Source organism: Chiloscyllium punctatum, chromosome 11 (assembly GCF_047496795.1).
Source record: "Chiloscyllium punctatum isolate Juve2018m chromosome 11, sChiPun1.3, whole genome shotgun sequence".
Taxonomy (NCBI): domain Eukaryota; kingdom Metazoa; phylum Chordata; class Chondrichthyes; order Orectolobiformes; family Hemiscylliidae; genus Chiloscyllium; species Chiloscyllium punctatum.
Window position 1 is genome coordinate 70,311,262 of NC_092749.1, and position 22,354 is coordinate 70,333,615.

Genomic DNA, 22,354 nt, shown 5'->3' on the forward strand with positions numbered 1-22,354 from the left:
TCTCGCTCTTATGTGGACTTTAAGATCCTCTCTAAGGCTCTTGCATTAAGGGTGGAACTGCGTACCCTCTATTATTAAAGAGGATCAGACGGGCTTCATAAAGGGTCGCAGGTCCTCCAACAACATTAGGAGGCTGCTTAACCTAATTCAAGCATGCCAACAGCAGTCAATACAGGGATTGGTGATTTCTTTAGATACGGAGAAGGCATTTGACTGAGTTGAGTGGCTGTACCTTTTCTATACTCTAGACCGGTTTGGTCTGGGTGAAGTTTTCATAAGATGGGTAAAGGTTCTCTACAGTGTACCTCTCGCTGCGGTCATTACCAACGGGGTACGATCAAGCAATTTTAATATTTCTAGGGGCAGCCGGCAGGGCTTGAAAGTTGCCACCCAGGTTGACAGGGTTGTTAAGAAGGCATACAGTGTTTTAGCTTTTATTAAAAAAAAAGAGGGATTGAGTTCCAGAACCATGAGGTTATGCTACAGCTGTACAAAGCTCTGGTCCGGCCACACTTGGAGTATTGTGTACAGTTCTGGTCACCGCATTATAAGAAGGATGTGGAAGCTTTGGAAAGGGTGCAGAGGAGATTTACTAGGATGTTGCCTCGTATGGAGGGAAGGTCTTACAGGGAAAGGCTGAGGGACTTGAGGCTGTTTTCGTTGGAGAGAAGAAGGTTGAGAGGTGACTCAAATTGGGAGATAAAGATAATCAGAGGGTAAGATAGGCTCTCCTTGTCCACCCTTTTTCCAAGAATGGTGACGGCAAGCATGAGGGGGCATAGCTTTAAATTGAGGGGTGATAGATATAAGACAGATGTCAGAGGTAGTTTCTTTACTCAGAGTAGTAAGGGTATGGAATGCTTTGCATGTAACGGTGGTAGATTCGCCAAGTTTAAGTACATTTAAGTAGTCATTGGACAAGCATATGGACGTACATGGAATAGTGTAGGTCAGATGGGCTTCAGATTGGTATGACAGGTCGGCGCAACATTGAGGGCCGAAGGGCCTGTACTGCGCTGTAATGTTCTATGTTCTATGTTCTATAACCAGAAGGTAGTCTCCGAACGAAGGGGCATCCATTTAAAACTAGATGAGAAGGAATTTCTCCTGGGGGTTGAGTGTCTTGGAACTCCTCACCACAGAACGCTTGGGGGCACAGTTCTTGTACAATTTATGGCTGAGATACATGGATTCTTGATCAGTAAGGCAATCAAAGATTATGAGGAAAGGGTAGGAAAGTGGATGAAAGACAGACCAACCATGATCCTACTGAATAGCAGTGCAGGCTTGAGGACCCAAACAGCCTACTCCTGCATATTTCTTGTCTCTTATGGAAAACAGGTGGTGGAGGCATGGGTAGATCGATCCTTGGGGGTTACCATAAATGACTAGGAACAAGATTAAAAACCAATTTAGATTATTCTCTGGGTAGGATTGGAAAAATAAGAATGGAATCACATGGCGTAGTCTCATTCATTGGTTCTCTGTTGTAATCCAGCTGAAACAAAAACAAAAACAAAGTGCTGGAAGAACTCCGCAGATCAGGCAGCATTTGTGGAGAGAAAAACAGTTAACCCTTCAAGTCCAAAGATCCTTCATCAATACAATAAAGTAGGAATGTGTGATCAAACATCTCAAAGGCTAAGAATAAGGAGAGATCATATTTTACCCTTTGACATCTGAGACAGTTATTTTGGTACTCTGGTTGGGCTGAAAAATGCATTGGAAGGATTCACAAGAGAGTTCGTAGAGAGACTGGCAAAGTGGCAAGGGTTTGAAGGTAACAATATGTTCAATAACATTGCAAGAAAGAAGTGAGGCACAGGGGTTAAGGGGTTGACACTGAGGAAAGTGGATGATAAGAACTCCTTTGTACAGAACAACCTATTAAAGCAAGTTTTATTTTATAAAAAGGCCAGCACATATGTAATGTTTTATCTCTATTCATCAACTGAAATAAAATATTTCTTTCTCAATTGAGAAACCCAAGTCGAACACCAAAGCTCAAAAGTTCACAAAACAATGAAATAAAACAGAAGAAAAAAAAATAATAGCAAGATGCTACAACTCTGCAAATTTTAAAATGGAAGACTGAGTCAATGAGGCAGTTTTACCACTGAGGCATTGAGAAAATAACCAAAAATTGGAAAATGTTTTACTATCTTCATTTCAAAACAGTGAGCAGAAAAAAATGCAGTTGTGTCAACGGTCATGTAAATTACTGGAATAAAAGGTGGTGCAATGTTCAAGTAGATGTAAAACAACATGCTTTTAAGATGATTCTCCTTTATCTCAGTCAGTAACCTTCCCTCAGCTACCAAAAAAGTGATTGGATTAATTGATCATTCACCTTATTTTCCTGTTTGCAAGACTTTGAATACAAATTGGCAGCATCAATTCCAGAAAAAAGTGAATGTATTTTAAAAATTAATTCATTTGTTTTGTTGAAACAAAAAAAACACTTTTACTGTAAACCTGCCTGAATTAAAATTTAAACAAAGCTTTACTCATTAACTGTTAACAATCATTAACTGGCACATTCTAAGACAACGCCTCTACCAATCAGCACGTTCAAAATGTTGTTTTTCCCTTTGGCATTTAGAGTCATAGAGATGTACAGCATGGAAACAGACCCTTCAGTCCAATCCATCCATCCCAACCCAATCTAGTTCCACTTACCAGCATCTGGCCCATATCCCTCCAAACCCTTCCTATTCATATACCCAACCAGATGCCTTTTAAATGTTGCAAATGTACCAGCCTCCACTTTCTCTGGCAGCTCATTCCATACACACACACACACACACCCCTCTGCGTGAAAAAGTTGCCCCTCAGGTCTCTTATATCTTTCCGCCTCACCCTAAACCTATGCCCTCTACTTCTGGACTCCTCCACGCCAAGGAAAAGACTTTGTCTATTTATCCTATCCATGCCCCTCATGATTTTATTACCTCTACAAGGTCACCCCTCAGCCTCCGACGCTCCAGGGAAAACAGTCCTAGTCTATTCAACCTCTCCCTGTAGCTCATATCTGCCAACCCTAGCAACATCCTTGTAAATCTTTCCAATAGGCAGGAGACCAGAACTGCACACAATATCCCAAAAAGGTGGTCTAACCAATGCTGCAATATGACCTCCCATTTCCTACACACAATACTCTGACCAATAAAGGAAAGCATACCAAACACCTTCCTCACTATCCTATCTACCGGCGACTTCACTTTCAAAGGAGCTATGAACCTGCACTACAAGGTCTCTTTGTTCAGCAACACTCCCTAGAACCTGACCATTAAGTGTATAAGTCCTGCTAAGATTTGCTTTCCCAAAATGCAGCACCTCACAGTTATCTGAATTAAACTCCATCTGCCATTTCTCAGCCCACTGGACCATCTGTTGTAATCGGAAGTAATCTTCTTCACAATCAACTACACCTCCAATTTAGGGGTCATCAGCAACTATACCTCTTACGCTCCCATCCAAATAATTTATATAAATGAAGAAAAGTAGTGGACTCAACACCAATCCTTGTGGCACTCCACTGGTCACAGGCCTCCATTCTGAAAACAACCCTCCACCACCACCCTCTGTCTTCTACCTTTGAGCCAGTTCTGTATCCAAATGACTAGTTCTCTCTGTATTCCATAAGATCTAACCTTGCTCACCAGTCTCCCATGGGGAACCCTGTCAAATGCCTTACTAAAGTCCATATAGATCACATCAACCCTCTGTTACTTCTTCAATAAATCTCAATCAAGTTTGTGAGACATGATTTCCCAAGCATAAAGCTATGTTGACTATCCCTAATCAGTCCTTGCCTTTCCAAATACATGTACATCCTGTCCCTCAGGATTCCCTCCAACAACTTGCCCACCACCTAAGTCAAACCCACTGGTCTATAGTTCCCTGGCTTGTCCTGAACACCTTTCTTAAACAGTGGCACCACATTAGCCAACCTCCAGTCTTCCAGCATCTCACCTGTAACAATCGATGACACAAATATCTCAATAAGAAGCCCCACAATCACTTCCCTAGCTTCCACAGAGTTCTAGGGTACACCTGATCAGGTCCTGCGTTTCAAGATACCCAGCACTTACTCCTCTGTAATATGGACATTTTGCAAGATGTCACCACCTAGTTCCCTACATTCTATATCTTCCATATTCCTTTCCATAGTAAATACTGATGCAAAATACTCGTTTAGTATCTCCTGTGGCTGCACACAAAGGCCACCTTGCTGATCTTTGAGGGGCCCTATTCTCTCCCTCATTACCCCTTTGTCCTTAATGTATTTTTAAAAATCCTTTGGATTCTCCTTAACGCTATTTGCCAAACTCTCTCATGTCCCCTTTTTGCCCCCCGATTTCTCTTAAGTCCTGCTTTTATTTCTTGACCGAAAGACAAAAACAAAAACCTCAAGACGTCTTCAGAAATACTCCAAGTTCAGCACTATCAAATTCATTCGCTGTTAAGCACTTAAATACAACTTCTTTATCCACCCTCTCTCTCGGTGGTTCCCTACAGAAGGGTTCATGAAGACTTCTCCACTAACAGCTTAGGAAAGGTGCCAGAAAGCTTCAAGTGAGAATCTATTCCTCAACCAACAGCATCTTTGTAAATTTCATCTTAAAATTTTAAAATTGTTGCATTCAGAAGAATCTGAAAAAAAATAATTAGGATGTCTTGTAGGCAATTCTTTTTTATTTCAGGAAGCTTGCAGTAGTTCAGAGGTGAAGGCCTCTTCCACTTTCTCAGCCAAAGGAATGTAGCTTTGCCATCATCATGCACATCCAAGAACAGATAAAAGATGCCAAAACACAGTATTTTAATCAAAGTAAAGCATGAAACTAATTCAAACCCAAGATTCCTTATAGTAATTTGCTTTTTTGTAAAAATCCTACAATGAAAATATAAAAGGGCAAATTGACATTTCAGATGTTCAGTTATAATTTCGTTACTCCAGAGATTTGTTTTTAATTCCAGATATATTTAATTAAATAAATTTGAATTGCCTCAGCTGCCATGTCACAGTTTGAACTCTTGGCTCTGAAATATTACTCCTGCCTTACTAGTCTGGAAACATAACCACCAACCTACCACCATACCTCAAGTTGATCAGCCCATCTCCTTCATGTTGAACACCAATTGAAAGAACAGAAAGTGTCCACTTGGGTGGGGGGCTTCAATATTTGCCATTAAAAGGAATACAAGGAGTGGCATAATAGCAGCACAATTGACCGAGTCCAAGAATCCACATGTCCTTGACTGGACAATAGCAGTTGATAAGAAAATCAGAGGGAATATCTGCTGAACTCAACCTCTCAGTTGCAGATGAATAAACCTATGACGGTATTGGTAGGGATGATCATCACAGGTCTTTGTGAAAATAAAATCTCAGGTCCATATGGAGGTTGACTGAGTGAGTTGCAGGGGCATGCTATCATGCCAATGAGGATAGATATATTAGATATAGTTAATAAAGCCAGTTCAGTATGGCTAAAAACATTGGAATTAACCCAGGATGAACTTCACACAAAGAGCAATCTTCAAAATTGCTGCTTTATTAGTTTTTTTTTCCCTCTATCAGGAAAGTAACGGAATGGGTTGTGAATTGTGGTATCATGAGTATTTATCCACTAACCCTCTCAACGCTCAGTTTGAAATCTGTCATGATCACGCAGTTCTGGACCTCATTACAACCTTGGTCCAAACCGACAAATGACTAAATTCCAGAAATGTAGCTAAAGAGGCTGCATTTGACTATCCCCAGCATCAACATTTAAGTTATTGAGAATAAGAGGATTGTGATTGTTGGTGGTCAATTATCCTAGATCTGGACATCATTGCAGGCGCTCTTTAGGGCAGTATCCTCGGTACAAACAACGTTCATAGACCATTAAGCCCTTCCAGCCTACTCCACCATTCAATAAAGATCATGGCTGATCTGACTGTAACCTGAGATCCACATTCCCACCTATGTCTCTAATAACCTTCCACTCCCTTGCTTAATCTACCATCATTTTCTCAGGAACAGGGCAGGGCTTGGGGGGGGGGGGTCACCACAGACACACCGCCCTCTGAGAAAATACATATTCGTCTCAGCTATTTTAAATGGGCAACCACTGAAATTTAACCAGTGGCCCCTAGTTCTACATTCTCCCAAACAGGAATCCTCTCCACATTTACTCAATCAAGACCCTTCAGGATCTTGTAGTCCCAATTAAGTCTCTTCTTACACTTGTAAACTTCAGTAGATTAAAAGCCTGGCCTGACAAACCACTCCTCATAAGACAACTCTCACATTCCTGGTATTAGTCTGGTAAACCTTCTCTGAACTGCTTCCAACGCATTTACATCATTCTTTAAATACAGTGTATAGTACTCTGAATGTGTTCACCACTGTCCTGTAAAACTAAAGCATAACTTCTCTTTGCAATAAATAACATTCTATTAGCTTTTGTAATTACTTGCTTGCTTGCTTTTGTGATTCATACACTAAGGCACCCAGATCTCTCTGTAACCCAACAGCTCTGCAATCTTCCACAATTTAGATATATTCTTCTCTTTTTCAATAAAAACCTCCTTGCCAAAATGGACAATTTTACATTTTCCCACATTCTATCGTATTTGTCAGATCTTTGGTCATTTACATCACACATCTATTTTCCCTATATCCACTTCACAAATGTACTTTCCTACCGATCTTTGCATTGTCAGTTAAGTTAGCAACCATGTCCCAAGTCATTTATATAAATTGCAAACTGCTGAGATCCCAACACTGATCTTTACAGCATAACACTCATCCCATTCTGAAAAAGATCCATTTATCATGCCTACTCTCTGCTTCCTATTAGCCCTGTATTGTCAACTTTCTATTGGTTCAACCATGTAAAGAGCTTTTACTTTCCACAATAAATCTTTAAAGTGGAACTGTATCAAATACTTTCTGGAAATCCATGTGCAGTACATCTACTGGTTTCCGTTTCTCTACTGTACATTTTGCCTCAAAAGAAATCTAAACAGCTTAATCAAACAGGACTTCTCTTTCACAAAATCTGAACCGACTCTGATTACATTGAACTTTTTTTTAAATAGTTGACATTTCCCCAAGGACACCTTCAATGACGTTCTTTTCATCATAAGATCAGAAATAATGAATGCACAATGCTTAGTACCACTCATGACTCCTCAGATACTGAAGCAGTCCTATGCTTGCTGGTAGCAAGCTACGAACAAGGTACTGAGATATGTGGCAAGAAATATTCATGACCCAAAATACTAGGCAACGATCATCTCCAGAAACAAACAACTATCTATTCTTGTCATTCAACAACCTTACTATTGTAAAATCCAGTATTTTTTTTTAATCCCTAGCAATGTGCATAACCCATGAACAAAGCAAAAGGCTGCTACGTTTGTCTACATAACAATTACAAAAAAGTACTTCATTGCGAAGTCCTGAAGTTTCAAAAGGTTACTAAATGAAAACTGCATGCTGAAATCCATGGTTCTAAATTACCTCATTTTTTTCTGTTTTAATAAAACAGAAGGTGCTTAAATTATTTCCATAAGAACATAATATTCCTGCGACAGCCAATACAGGGAAAGAAAGGATGGATTTAATAAAAAGAGAATTCTGATAGCATTACCTTCGCCATGTTGCAAAACACTAAGCCTACGCAACTGGCCAACAGGTCACTGGACCAAAGTTGTGGCATGATTTCTTTTAAAAACAGTGAATAAGAACTACATGAATAAGAAATATTTGGAGGGATATGGGCCAAGTGGAGGCAGATGGGACTAGTTTAGATCGGGATTATATTTGGCATAGACTGGTTGAACCGAAGGGTCTGTTTCTGTGCTGTATGACTTTATGAGATAATAGCACAGATAATCAGACAGGTGTCAGATTGTGCCAAGCGCAGTACAGTAGCCAATACAAAAGTTTAAAATCACATAACACCAGGTTATAGTCCAACAGGTTGATTTGGAAGCATTAGTTTTCAGAGTGCTGCTCCTGCTTCAGGTAGCTGTGAAACAGGACCATACCAAATAAACCTGTCGGACTATAATCCGGTGTTGGTGTAGGAGGATTTTTAACTTTGTCCACTCCAACCCAACATCGGCACCTCCACATCATAGATAATACGGTACTGTTAAGAAATTCATGCAAAGATAATTATTTTTAAATCAGAGGATTATGGTAGTTAACTTTCATTAATCTAATCAATGTAGGAATATAATGGCAATGTGGTGTATCAAAGTCCCCTTTGGAAAGCCCAGTAAAGTTTTGTACTCCAGGACCAAAAGGTGTTTTTTGTTGTCCCTTTAGTTGGAGGATGATGATAATTAAGCAAATTAATGTTCAATTAACTCAAGAGGTCATGACAATCATTTTGGAATATCACAATCCACATCAGAAACCTCCAGTGGGGCTCCACAAAAAAATACATTTCACTCACAAACACATTGTACATTTATAGTATATTCAATAATTATTACTATATAGATAACCACTGGATACGTTCTGAACAGAAATGGTTCAGCAAGTAGGAAGTGTTCACATATATAAATATCTCAAATACCCTCTAAGCAGTCTTCTACTGTTGACCTCACGAGTCTATCCTGGTTTAGAACATTAGGGGGAAATGGTGATGGCAAGTGTTTTAAGACGGGAATGAGCGAAACAAAATCTTCGTCAAGTAAGTGCAGAAGAACACAAAGTGCTAACTGACTGGATGACAATGTAGCAAAGTCGAGGCTCAACAATATATCCCTTCAACTCCAGAAAACAAAAATATAATTTGGGCTTATTTCTTGTACTTTGTGGGTCAGTCCAATGTGAATGAAATAGGATAGGTAAGGGTTGTTTTGGAACTAGCATTAAATGAAAAATAAACAATTGGAACACTGATTGAACATAGAATATTACAGTGCAGTACAGGCCCTTCACCCCTCAAATGATTTCACAGGTCGGCACAACAGTCTAAAGCCCCATCTAACCTACACTATTCCATTATCTTCCATAGGTTTATCCAATGGCCATTTGGATGCCCTTACCATTCGCAAGTCCACGACTGTTGCATGCAGGGTATTCCATGCCCTTACTACTCTGAGTAAAGAAACTATCACCCCTCAACTTAAAGCTATGTCCCGTCAGGCTAGCCATCACCAGAGGAAAAAGGCTCTCATTGTCCATCCCATCTAACCCTCTAAAGTCACCTCTTAACCTTCTTCTCTCAGCCTCAAGTCCCTCAGACTTTCCTCAAGACCTTCCCTCCATACCAGGCAACATCCTGGTAAATCTCCTCTGCAACCTTTCCAATGCTTCCACATCCTTCCTACAATGCGGTGACCAGAACTGTAGGCAATACTCCAAGTGTGGCCACACCAGAGTTTTGTACAGTTGCAACATGATCTCATGGCTCCAAAACTCAATCTCCTCTACCAATAAAAGCTAACACACCGTTGATCTTCTTAAAAACTCTATCAACCTGGCTGGCAGCTTTCAGGGATCGACGTACCGGGACACAGTTCTCTCTGCTCATCTACACTACCAAGAATCTGACCATTAGCCCAGAACTCTATTCCTGTTACTACTTCCAAAGTGAATCACCTCACACTTTTCTGCAGTAAACTCCATTTACCACCTCTCAGCCCAGCTCTGCAGCTTATCTATGTAAAGAATGTGGTGCTGGAAAAGCACAGCAGGTCAAGCAGCATTTGAGGAGCAGAAGAATCGATGTTTCGGAAAAGCCCTTCATCAGGAATGACCCTCGTTCCTGATGAAGGGCTTTTGCCCAAAACATTGATACTCCAGCTCCTCTGATGCTACCAGACCTGCTGTGCTTTTCCAGCACCATACTCTCGACTGATCTCTAGCATCTGCAGTCCTCACTTTTTCCTAGCTTATCTATGTCCCTCTGCAAGATCCTTCCACGCTATCCACCGACCTTAGTGTCATCCACAAATCTGCAGACAGTGAGGTCTGCAGATGCTGGAGATCAGAGTTGCGAGCTTATTGCTGGAAGAGCCCAGCAGGTCTACGCCCTCCTCCAGATCATTTATAAAAATGACAAACAGCAGTGGCCACAAAACAGAGCCTTGCGGTACACCAATAGTAACTGAACTCCAGGATGAATATTTCCCATCAAACACCACTCTGTCGTCTTTCAGCTAGTCAATTTCTGATCCAAACTACTAAAATCACTCTCAATCCCATGCCTTTGTATTTTCTGCAATTGCCTACCATGGACAACCTTATCAAACAAACATTTTACTGAAATCCATATACACCACATCAACCGCTTTACCCTCATCCATGTGTCTGGTCAACTTCTCAAAGAACTCAACAAAAGGTTTGTGAGGCATGGCCTACCTTTCACAAAACATTATTCCCTTCTAGATGAATACAAATCCTCTTATATTTCTTGCCAAAAAACTTTCCAACAGAAGTAAAGCTCACTCATCTATATTGGTTCACAACAGCTGGTTTACTTGCAAATATTTTGCAACCTCATGCACATATCCAAGATCCCATAATACATATGTGTGCAGATTAATGAGAGACTCTTACACATGCTTGACTTGGAGGGTCACAGAATACATTTTGATAAACTATGCAAATTCATCAGCAGATATACCATCATTTCTCTCCTCAAATCTTATTTTGAAGAAGTAAATCTTCCATTTTTATTGACCTGGGCTGACTTCCTTGTCTAATTTGACATTTGTTGCCAGTACACACACACACACACACACACACACACACACACACACACACACACACACACACACAATTTAATTTACAGTACACTAGTGTTGTTACATTTCTAGACTAAATCTGCCTAGAGAATTGTAAATTAGTAGTCTCATTTGTTACATATTATCACATGACACTGCCATGGACAAAATAAGTATACAGTACTCTGTTTTGTAACATTGCAGCACAAAAAGAAAATTACACATAACAGATACCACATCATCCCTAATGGCAGCAAGAAACTAATGTGAAAATATAAAAATTCTTAGTTGACCACAAATTTGTGATTTATATAGTAACTGCTTGAACTAGTATTGAAAACAAGAACTACCCAGTCAAGTGACAAGACCTACTGAGTGAAAGAAACTGCAATATTTCCAGAGCAGAAGAATAAAAGCTAGATAATTAACATCTGCACTAATACCAATACCCAACAAATAGTTTTTTAAAAAAGGTAAAAATAAGCATCTTTCTGCTCATTTAAGGAACTGGAATTCAAGAAACATTGCCTGTTATTCTGGAAATAGTGTTTATGTTGTCTTCTACCTTAGACAAAGAAAAAAAGTAAGCTACTTTAAAACTAAACCATCTGAACAACTTATATCCTACAAATGACTAGTGCCAAGTTTATTATTTTGTGCACATTACACAGCATGAAATACAACCCAACTTGAGCTTCTGCATTTAATACTTTTCTGGGGAGAACGCTCAATTTCAACTGTCAAGTTTGAAGAACTTGAAATGCTTCCAGTATCGAAACTTCGGCTGCAATAACTGCCCTGCTGGACTATTAACACTAGCATTTCACTGTTTCTAGGCAAAAGTAACAAACAAAATAAATTTTTAAAAGCATAATCCAGAAAAAAAAATTAAACTAGATACTCACTAAGCAAAAGTCACCCTGTGTATAAAATTAAACCATCTTCTCTAAAATGAAGTCTGATGAACATCCCAGTAAATGTATTCTCCAATTATCCATGACTGTAAGTAACCCTACAACTATTAATCAGTTTCAAACATAGATAGTTACTTCAATGGAGTAGAAAAATTACAATAATTGTATTGCTGCTCACCAAAATATTTAATGCCATCAAGTGAAAGTGAATGGGTATAAATACAGCCAAACTGAGGCCTGGTGCTTCAAATCCCAAAAAGAAGTTACATTCAATATTAACAAGATGACTAGGCCACTACTGTGTTAATTGACTGCTAGGTTTTCTTGGTCATCTTGGTTTTTGTTGTACTAAAAAGATGGCAGCTGCTGGGCTCATTAAAAAAGGCATTTTGAATACAATGAAACAGTCAAAGAATTAGATGCTCAAATACATTACCTCCAGATTCTCATAACTAACAGCTGTAACAAACCAGATATTTTAATCGAGGCACTGTCACATATCAGACCAAACTAAACCCATGCACAGGGTTACAGCCATGTACAAAATTAACATCTAAGATCTACAGAACTGAATAAAGCAGAGAAGAGAGCCATGCAGAACTTTAACTCAGGGACAAGTGCAAAAATGCCAAACTTTTATGATCACAATTCACAAGAAAAAAGGGGGCCAACTGGTTGGCAAGTTGAGCCTAATTGGCCAAGGTCTTGTTATGTGGGAATTATAGAGTCTTGAAACTCCTAAGTAATTGAAAAAAGGCACAAGATTTGAATGCATTCCTTTTTCTTACCACAGAGAACAGACTCCTGCGCATATGTGATTTCTAGCAAGCATAAATTTATCATGCTCTGAATTGGACTGATTATTTCGAATTGGTTGTTAATATAGCTATTCAAAGTTTGTGCGAAGATTTGTAGTTCAGGTGCTCGTTGTTGTGGTTCTGTGCAATGGTAGTAGCTTCGCCAACAGATTCAAACCACTATAAATGCCGGAGGAAAGATCACAGAAGCGCTTCACAGGAGGCTCCCAAGCACTGAGGATGTCACCTAGACAGGGGACGAAACGTCTGCAACACAAATTCCCAGCTCGGCGAACAGAACCACAACAATATAGCTATTAGCACACTTAGGGTTGTTCAGCTGTGCCACCACAAACCAATCTTCAGATGAAGATCTGGAGTCCTTGAAAATCAAGCCAAATGGGCCTTGCACTTAATTTGAAATATCCAAAGACTTGTTATTTTCACATGTCACATTAATGTCTGTTTTTTAAACATCTTTACAAACTTATTCTTAATTACTGCGCCATTGAGTCAAAGTCATATAGCACAAAAGAGGCCCATTTGCCCATCAGGTTTGTGCCATCCTAGTTCCATTAATCCCATTTATTAGCACTTAGTCAACAACCTTGAATGTTGACGTTTACAAAGTATGGCATTGAACACTTGGAAAGATTGAAGTTTCTCGCCTCTACTGCTCAGACAGGCAGTGAATTCCAATTTCCCACTACCCTCAGAGTTGGAAATGTTTTCCTCAAATCCCATCCAAACCCCTACCTTCACCTTAAAATTATACCCCCATATTACTGACCCTTCAACTAAGGGGAACAGCTGCTTCCTATCCACCCTTTTCAGGCCCCTCAATTTTACGCACTTCTCTCAGTACATCTTCTCAACCCTCTCTGCACTAAACAAACCCTCTTCATTGCCGAATCAAAGGTTTGTACAACTCCAACATAACCCCCCTCTTTTTATAATATATGCCACAACTGATAAAGGCAAGTGCCACACAGGTATTCTTAACCATCCCATTAACCCACATTCAGGGATTTGTGGACAAGCACTTGGTGACACAGTAGATTAATGGTTAGCACTGCTGCCTCTCAGTGCCAGGGATCTGGGTTCAATCCCAGCCTGGGGCAACTGTCTGTGTGGCATTTGCACACTCTCCAGTGTCTGCATGGGTTTCCTCCAGTTTCCTCCCACAGTCCAAAGATGAGCAGGTTAGGTGAATTGGCCATGCTAAATTGCCCAGTGTTTAGGGATACTTAGGCGAGGTGAATTAGTCAGGGTAAATGTTGAGTAATAGGGTAGGGGAATGGGTCTGGTGGAATACTCTATGGAAGGTCAGTGTGGACTTGTTGGCCGAATGGCCCATTTTCACACTGTAGGGATTCTATTCTCCTCCTCTGAGCTTCTTCATGTCCTACCATTCATTGAGCCTTGTCTTGTTACTTCTTCCAAAGTGCATCACTTCACATTTTTTGGTAACAGATAGAATTTAACCCTGATATGTACATAGTCAAAGCTGTACAGCACAGAAACAGAATCTTCGATCCAACTTGTCCATGCCAAACAGATATCCTAACCTAATCTAGTCCCACTTGCCAGCACTTGGCTCATATCCCTCGAAGCCCTTTCTATTCATTTACACATCCAGATGACTTTTAAATGTTGAAATTGTACTAGCCTCCACCACTTCCTCCAGCACCTCATTCCATACATGCACCACCCTCTGAAAAAGCTGCCCCCTTAGGTCACTTTAAAATCTTCCCCCTCTCACCCTAAATCTATGCCCTCAAGTTCTGGACTCCCCCACCCAAAGGAAAAGACCTTGCCTATTTATCTTATCCATGCCCCTCATGATTTTATAAACTTCTAGAAGGTTACTCCACTCTAGGGAAAAACAGCCCCAGCCTATTCAGCCTCTCCCTATAGTTCAGAGCCTCCAACCCTGGCTACATCCTTTTAAATCTTTTCTGAACCCTTTCAAGTTTCACATCTTTCCAATAGGAAGGAGACCAGAATTGTATGCAATGTTCCAAAGTTGGCCTAACCAACATCCTGTGCAGCCATAACATGACCTCCCAACCTCTATACTGAATGCTCTGAACAATCAAGGAAAGTGTTTACTCACTACTGTAGACTTACAGCAATGTTGTTACATGTAAAAACGAGGCACTTATCTGTTCCTGAGACGTGTGCTCTCCCACATAGGTTCCTCTAAGGTCAGTTGTGAATTTCACTGCTTGTTAAATTTTTCCTCGATGCATTCCGACTTCCAGAGATGCATAAACTCAAATACCAAAAACAATAACTGCAGATTCACTGCTGTGTCAGTTAGCAGTGTAGATTTCTTTTGCTCTCTCCCTCACTAACCAGGTGATTGCTGCTTTTTGTCAGTCTTCCTCCTTTTAAAAATTGCATTGTTTTTCCCCTAAAGTTCCAAGACAACAGCATATAAAACAGTAATCACTGCTTCTGGAATGAAGAAGAAATCACCTCCAACACCTAAAATGCCTCAAAAAAGCAGCTTTTACAGCCACAATTTTTTTTCCCCATTCTCCATCTTGGATTACCCACAATCGACATCACTGAACAACCCGTTCATATTTTCCTGTAAGTGAAGACCTTCTTCCTCATTATTAGTGACCCAAACTTATGAGTAACCGAAACTTATTTACTACCTCTACCCTCCCAACTCAAGTATACTGTTTATTTATATCACAAACAATAAAAGGGACCCAGCATTGATCCCTATAGTATGCCACTAAACACCAGCCTCCAGTCAGACAAACATTTTACTACCACCCTGTCTTCTATCACCAAAGGTAATTTTGGATCTAACTTGCCAAGTTATCCTGGATCCCATGTGCGTTTACTTTCTTGATCAGAGTCCCATGTGGATCCTTGTCAAAGGCTTTGCTGAAATCCACAGAAATTACATCAGCTACATTACCCTCATCTACTAACCTGATCACCTCCTCAAAAAGAGTTCTATCAAATTTGTTCATCATGACCTCAGCATAGCTTGGTTAGACAGACGATCTCTGATCAAATCTTGCTTCTCCTTCATAATTTTCTCCAACAGATTCACTGGTCTAATTCCCTGGTTTATTCCTCCCAACTTTCTTAAAAAGTGGAGCCACATTAGTTGTCTTTCAGTTCTCTGGCACCTTCAAACTCATTTACTGGATCTGCCACCAAGTCTAAATGCACAGTTTTGTCTCAAACGCAAGCTATGAAAATGTTTGTAAGAGTGGCAAGGTGTCTTTCAACATCCAGGATTGTGAGCCACAAGGGTGAATCTTATGTCCACACATGTATCGGTTGCTAAAGATAAACAAAAGCAATGTCCTATTACAACCTATTTCCTCAATGACCAGTTGATGCTGTGCAGCACTAATTGGCAAATGGTTGAGAGAATTACCATGGCAAATTGTATGTGGGTTTTCCATTTACATGGTAAAGAATTCCCTCACTTGTATGAGGACCGTAAGGAACTTGCATAGACAAGATGTTGTTACTAATACACACTTGTTCAGTATTGCTAACCTATTCATCAGTATGCTGAAGGAAGCCATCACCTTTTGCAGCACACTGCTTTATTATGGCAAGATAGATGTGCCGCTATTTTCTGAATCCTTATTCACTGAATTATGAACTTAGCAACTCACGCAAATTCAATTTTAAATGACACCAAGTTGACGTTCCAGTCACAGAAAATCTGCTATAATTAGGTAGTTGCGCACAATTTGTGTCAGTTTCCCTCAAAACACACTTTCTTGGAGTGAGCCTCAATATTCTGGACTCTTGTGTGCAGTGGTCGTGTCCATACATTAGAGCCAAATCTCACCTGCTCCAGAAGTCAGAGATGTACAGCACTGAAAGACACCCCTCGGTCCAACTCGTCCATGCCGACCAGATATCCCAACTTAATCTAGTCCCACTTGCCAGCACCCAGCCCATAACCCTCCAAACCTTTCCCATTCATATACTCATCCAGATGCCTTTCAAATCTTGCAATTGTACCGGCCTCCACCATTCCACTGATAGCTCATTCCATACAAGTACCACACTGCATGAAAGAGTTGCCCCTTACGTCTCTTTTATATCTTTCCCCTCTCTGGACTCCCCCACCCCAAGGAAAAGACCTTGTCTATTTAATCACACAACACCAGGTTATAGTCCAACAGGTTTAATTGGAAGTGCACTAGCTTTCGGAGCGTTGGACTGTAACCTGGTGTTGTGTGATTTTTAACTTTGTACACCCCAGTCCAACACCGGCATCTCTAAATCTTGTCTATTTATCATATCCATGCCTGCCATGATTTTATTAACTTCTAGAAGGTCACCCCGCACCAAGGAAAACACTCCAGCCTATTCAACCTCTCCCTGTAGCTCAAATCCTCCAACCCTGGCAACATCCTCGTAATACCTAACTTGTTAGAAAACAGGCTTTTAAAACAAAATGCACGTGCTCAATACATTGGAGATCTTTCAATCCACAGCTGTACTCTATGAAATCTTTAAATACCTTAATGCACTCCAATATGGAGTGGCTTATTGGTAACATTACAAGGCTAGGAATATAGAACCCTAAACTAATGAGCTGTGGACATAAGTCCAAATCCCACTATGGCAGGTGAAATTTGAACTCAGTTTATTTAAAACCTGGTCAAGGGCAACCTTGTAATCACTGTCAATTATCATAAAAGCCCATCTGATCACTAACATCCTTGAGGGAAAAAAAATCTGTCATCCTTACTTGTACGTGACTATATGCCTATGTGACTCCAGACCCATAGAAATGTGATGGACCTTTAATTGCATTCCAGGCAATTATGCAAGAAATTGGCAGTAAAACCAATGATATCAACAGATATCTTTATCCCATGAATGATTTTTTTTTAAATTACCTTTTGTGACAGTCAAATACACTCACATTCCATGCTAGTTTAGAAACCTAGCAAAGTATCAAACTATCAACTACAAGGCTAGCTTCACTGGTCAATATACATACAAGAATCATTTAGTACCATGAACTAGAAGACTGACTATTCAGAAATCCTGCAAATACGAATCTAGCTATTTGCTCACCTTGTGAAATTGACAGAGCTGCAGTGCAAAGCTCTCACATAGGACAATGGTTATTCTGATCAGACCATTTCATGAAACATAAAATTTTACAAATGGACCAAAGTACACCACTTTCAGACACAAAACCTCTAACCCAAATTACCCTGGAAAGATAAAATTATATAAAAATTTAAGCAATAGACAGTCTATTTCACATTCTTACGTAGTGGCAATGCAAGTAGCATTTTCCAGCAGGATGCTGCCATCACCATAAAACTTAGTAACATAAAGTTCAGTATGCCCAATACCAGGCACATACAATGTACCTCCAACTGATCAAATCAAACATGTATCTTTTATTGCTCATAACTAGCAGAGTATTATAGATCATTTGCAACTAGCCTATTGTTTTGCAAAGACAAGTTAAATGCAATTCTAAAATTGTGCCAGTACAGCCCAATGCTGCATGCTAATGTATACACTAACAACCAATTTAAGAAAATAAGTAAAACTCATAACATGGTTTATTTAAACTTGGAAAGGATATAAAGTCACAAGCAGAGACCTTGTCACTGCAAACAAAACAGGAATATGCTCAGGTGTTGCAACTTTTTTTGATTATCGTGAAGCTTGAGGTGCCTTTCGTTCTAGTTGGTCGAAGCACCTCGATACATCAGAATTGACTGCCAAACAATCAGCATCCTTTATGCCTGTAGAACAAGCTGTTCTCATTTGAAATTTGGTATTCTTGCATTCATCTTGATGTATGCAAAAACAAAGCGCTTTGGCAATACGCCTTGAATTCTGCCCTACCAAGTAACTGTTCAATATTGAACATAGTTCTTGAAATTGAATATTGTATGAGGCATAACAAGCACTGTACAGAGGTTGCAAAAGAAAATCACTTGGCCCAACTAATATACACTAGCTGGGCTCCTGTGGCACAGTGAAAGAGTCCCCCACTCTGAACCAGGAGGCTTGCGTCCAAAGTCCCATCTGCTCTGGAAATTTGTCCCAACACCTCTGAAAAGGTTGATTAAAAAATATCTACGTAGGCATATACACCATTCAAGTGAACCATTCTAGTCACATTTACCCATACATTTTCCCTCATTCAATCTGATCTTGAATTTTAACAGCTTCTGCCTCAACCATCAAGCTTGAAAGCAAATTACACAGTCTCAAAGTTGCGGAAGTTTCTTCTGAATTCTTTTGCATGTCTTGCATTCAAATTGTGTATCTTTGACACTTCATCCTTTACTTCCTAACTAGTGGAAATAGTCTGCTTGCATCCAGCCTGCTCCGTCTGGGTCATAATTTTAAGAATTTGTATTACAATGCTCCATAATCCACTTTGTTGGGATCTGACATACATGTAGCAAACAGACCTAATAGATTATGCAGTACATCAGAATACAGTTTCAGAACCTAGCTATTATCACTAATATCACATGGTACAGTCCACAGTAGCATATGTAATGGTTTACTAATCTGGCCTGTTGAATGGGTACAAACAAATTAAAGACTTGACATGAAAAAATAAGCAGCTGGAGTTTCAGATGCAATCAATGACATTTTAAATTTAGATGTTTACATTACAAAAATCAGCTGTCAATGCATTTTTCATTAGGTGCTGTGAAAGAATTCTAGTGAGCTGTCCAATTTTCTCAAAGTGATCTTTATTACCATCCAATAAGAGAATTTTAAGGACAGCAAATTTTTGTCACAATTTGCAAACAGTAAAACATTTTGGATAAAATCTGCTCAAAAGGAAGGCATAATTTCTAATGCATTCAGAACTTGTTTTACTGCCAGTACTTTAAGAAAAACAATTTTCAATTATTCAAATTCAGCATTATGCAAATAACTATCTTGAAGTTAACATATACACAACTAAATGAATGATAGTTGTATGTTTGTAACTTTCTACTAATGAAGACTCCATTTCCTATAAGAACTAAGATGAATATGTAGAACCACCAAATAAATTTACTCAACACAGCCATTGTATTGCTCACCACGATCCAAAAGTGGATTCAGTATTCCTAAATGACAATCTAAAATAGATCAAGGCATGTGTACTTATTAAGAATAAGAATTTTAAACTGATCAGTGTCAGCAAGTCTGCAAAGTCATTAAAAAAATCTACCAACAATGCAATCTGATTTTATGTGACCGATTAAACTATCCTCAACCAGAATCAATAGTCACAAAGTGACATCAAAGCAAGTTCATCCTAAAATGTATCTATTCCCCCCATATAGTTTAGGTGCAAATTCTAGAATCTGTAAAGCAATGCATACATTTCCATTTAGTATCAATAACACACTTTTCCAGACATATTAAAATTATAGAACTCAAAGCAACGTGTAACTGATACCCATAACATCAGGCATTTGTGTAAAACAAAATCAGTCTATTCTCGTCAGCCTGACATTAGGCCACAAAAGCTCCAAATCATTTATGCACTAATTAATTTCATAATATTGCAGCAAACTTCAAGTAAACATTAACTACTGTACAGCATAGATCATAATGGTAAGGAAGGAAAAGAAACATTTCAAGACAAAATGCCTTGAATGACCGGAGCACTTTTAAGAGTGTCTAGGCCTGCATGAAAGCTAAAGACATATAGGCCGGAACCAATGGCTATGCATTACTGCAGATTATTATTTTTCACACAAATACCTACAGGCCTGTGCAGCAATGAGGAGATAATTTTACCACTTACTTGCATTTAACACGTCAAGCAGCTCTGCACAGTTTTCGCACATCTTTCACTAATTTAACCATTTATCTGCCCTACGGTTTCTCGTTAAGTTCAATTGTTTGTTGTGCGACCGTTCGTTGTTTTGAGAAGGCGCTGAGGGAGGGGGAAGGGAGGGAAAGGGAGAAAAAAAATCTGAATGCAAATTAACCGATCCGCACCACAACGACCAGCTCGAACCTCCGCGCCATTTTGATTTGGACAAGTCCGACGAGCAGCTTCGGATGTTTCCGCTGACAATCGGCTCCTTCCCCTGCGTCGCGCACCTCACGCAGCGCCCAAGATGGCCACCCCTCCCTGCCACAGGTGGTACACACGTTCGCATGTCATTGCCACGGCAACGTACCCTACCTCGCCAACGGCCGCAATGACTCGACCAACTTGATAAACAACGGAGAGAAGAGTGAGTGGTTGCGAGTGTCTTAAAAATAAATTATAACGGGATTAAAACAGGACGTGGTGCTGATAACGGTGTTATTTCCCCTCGTCGCTCGTTCGTTTATTAACCTGAAGTTTTCACCGGCGAAATAGTTACTTTCATTTTCAGATGGGCATCTTTACAGAATAGAGCAAAACATTACTCGTTTAGCTGATCAAACTCACGTCCTGTCTCTGATGGTGGATGCTCTTTAAAACAAAAATAATTTATTACCGTCCGTCCAAAAGCTGAGCGACTCCGATTGAAATTAATGATTCATTTTCTGCAGAAATTCGATAGTTACCTTTTAAAGCGATCAATTTCGTGTTGACTAGATTTATAAAACCAGCATAATATCATTGGTTAAAGTGCAGGAGGGCTAGGCCGGTCGTGCCTGCGCCTGCTCTGCAAAAGCAAGCCAGACAGGCAGGAGGCTGGAAGAACACAGCAAAACAGGCAGCATCAGGAGGTGGAAAAGTGGACGTTTTGGGTGTGGACCTTCTTCAGGACTCTGCCCCATACTCGTTTGAAAATAACGATTCAGTCTGCCCTCCACCACCTTTAGGCAATGCATTCGAGATCCTAACCACTTACTGTATTCAACAAAAATCATATTACTCTTACTCATTCCTGATGAAGAGCTCATGCTTGAAAGGTCAACTGTGCTGCTCCTCGGATGCTAGCAGATCTGTGCTTTTCCAATACCATATTTTTTGACTCTGATCTCCAGCATCTGCAGTGCTCATTTTCTCCTCTTCCTTTTACTTTTGCCAACCTTAAGCAAGTTCTTGTTCCAAGTTCTTGCATCAATGAAAACAGTTTCTCCCTACAAGTTCTGTCCAGACCTAAAAATCACATAACACTAGGTTATAACCCAACAGGGTTTTTTTATTTGGAAGCACTAGCTTTCAGATCACTGCTCCTTCATCAGGTGGTTGTGGAATAAAAGGTCATAAGACACAGAATTTCTAGCAAAGTTATATCTGTCCAAACTCTTCATGGTTTTGACAATGTCTATCAAATTTCTTCTCAACCTCAAGTTCAAGGAGAACAGTGCCAGATTATCCAATCCAAACAATGTTACTGAAATTCTTCATCATTGAAACCATTCTTGTGAGTTTTTCCTGCACCATCACAGATGCCTTCACATCCTTCAGTGTGCAATGGTTTCGCAATGTTAAAATAACTCTCTCACAGGCACATTCAGGGTGGTCACCTATGAACTCACCCTTAGTGTGGATGAGAATCATCCTCATTTGTGAGGGACCACCAATGAATAAATTAAAATGTGATGCCCAGAACTGTATCTGGTCTTTTAGCAACAACATATTCAATTTAAAAAAGTGAACATTTAAAAGCAAAAGCTTTTCAGATCTTGGCCAAATTTTCCTTTGCAACATTCCATGGTACACAAAAAACCTGACATCCACACTGACCTGTTTAATAGACAGACAGTAGACCATACAATAAGTATGCATCTATAAAGTGCAGAAATGGTATTACACCTACAGGTTTGGAGCTATAGTGTCAATGTGGCCCACATTTCTTGTAAATGTTAATCCCAGTCCCCTTGCTGATTAAAGCAATATGGACCATATATAACCAGAACCTTCACTGATGAAAACGGCCTTTATATGTTAATAAAGCAATCATGAAATTG

The 22,354-nt window shown here is 39.8% G+C and overlaps 1 protein-coding gene across 3 annotated transcripts in view; it reads right to left on the minus strand.

The window, feature by feature from the left end:
- usp34 (ubiquitin specific peptidase 34) overlaps positions 1–20,481 on the minus strand; it is a 367,536-nt gene extending 347,055 nt beyond the window's left edge. For all 3 annotated transcript variants that reach the window (XM_072581002.1, XM_072581003.1, XM_072581001.1), the window contains exon 1: positions 20,241–20,481. In XM_072581002.1, coding sequence (XP_072437103.1) covers positions 20,241–20,283 — 43 coding nt within the window. In that variant the 5' untranslated portion in view covers positions 20,284–20,481. The remainder of the gene's footprint in view (positions 1–20,240) is intronic.
- Positions 20,482–22,354: the final 1,873 nt, after the last annotated feature.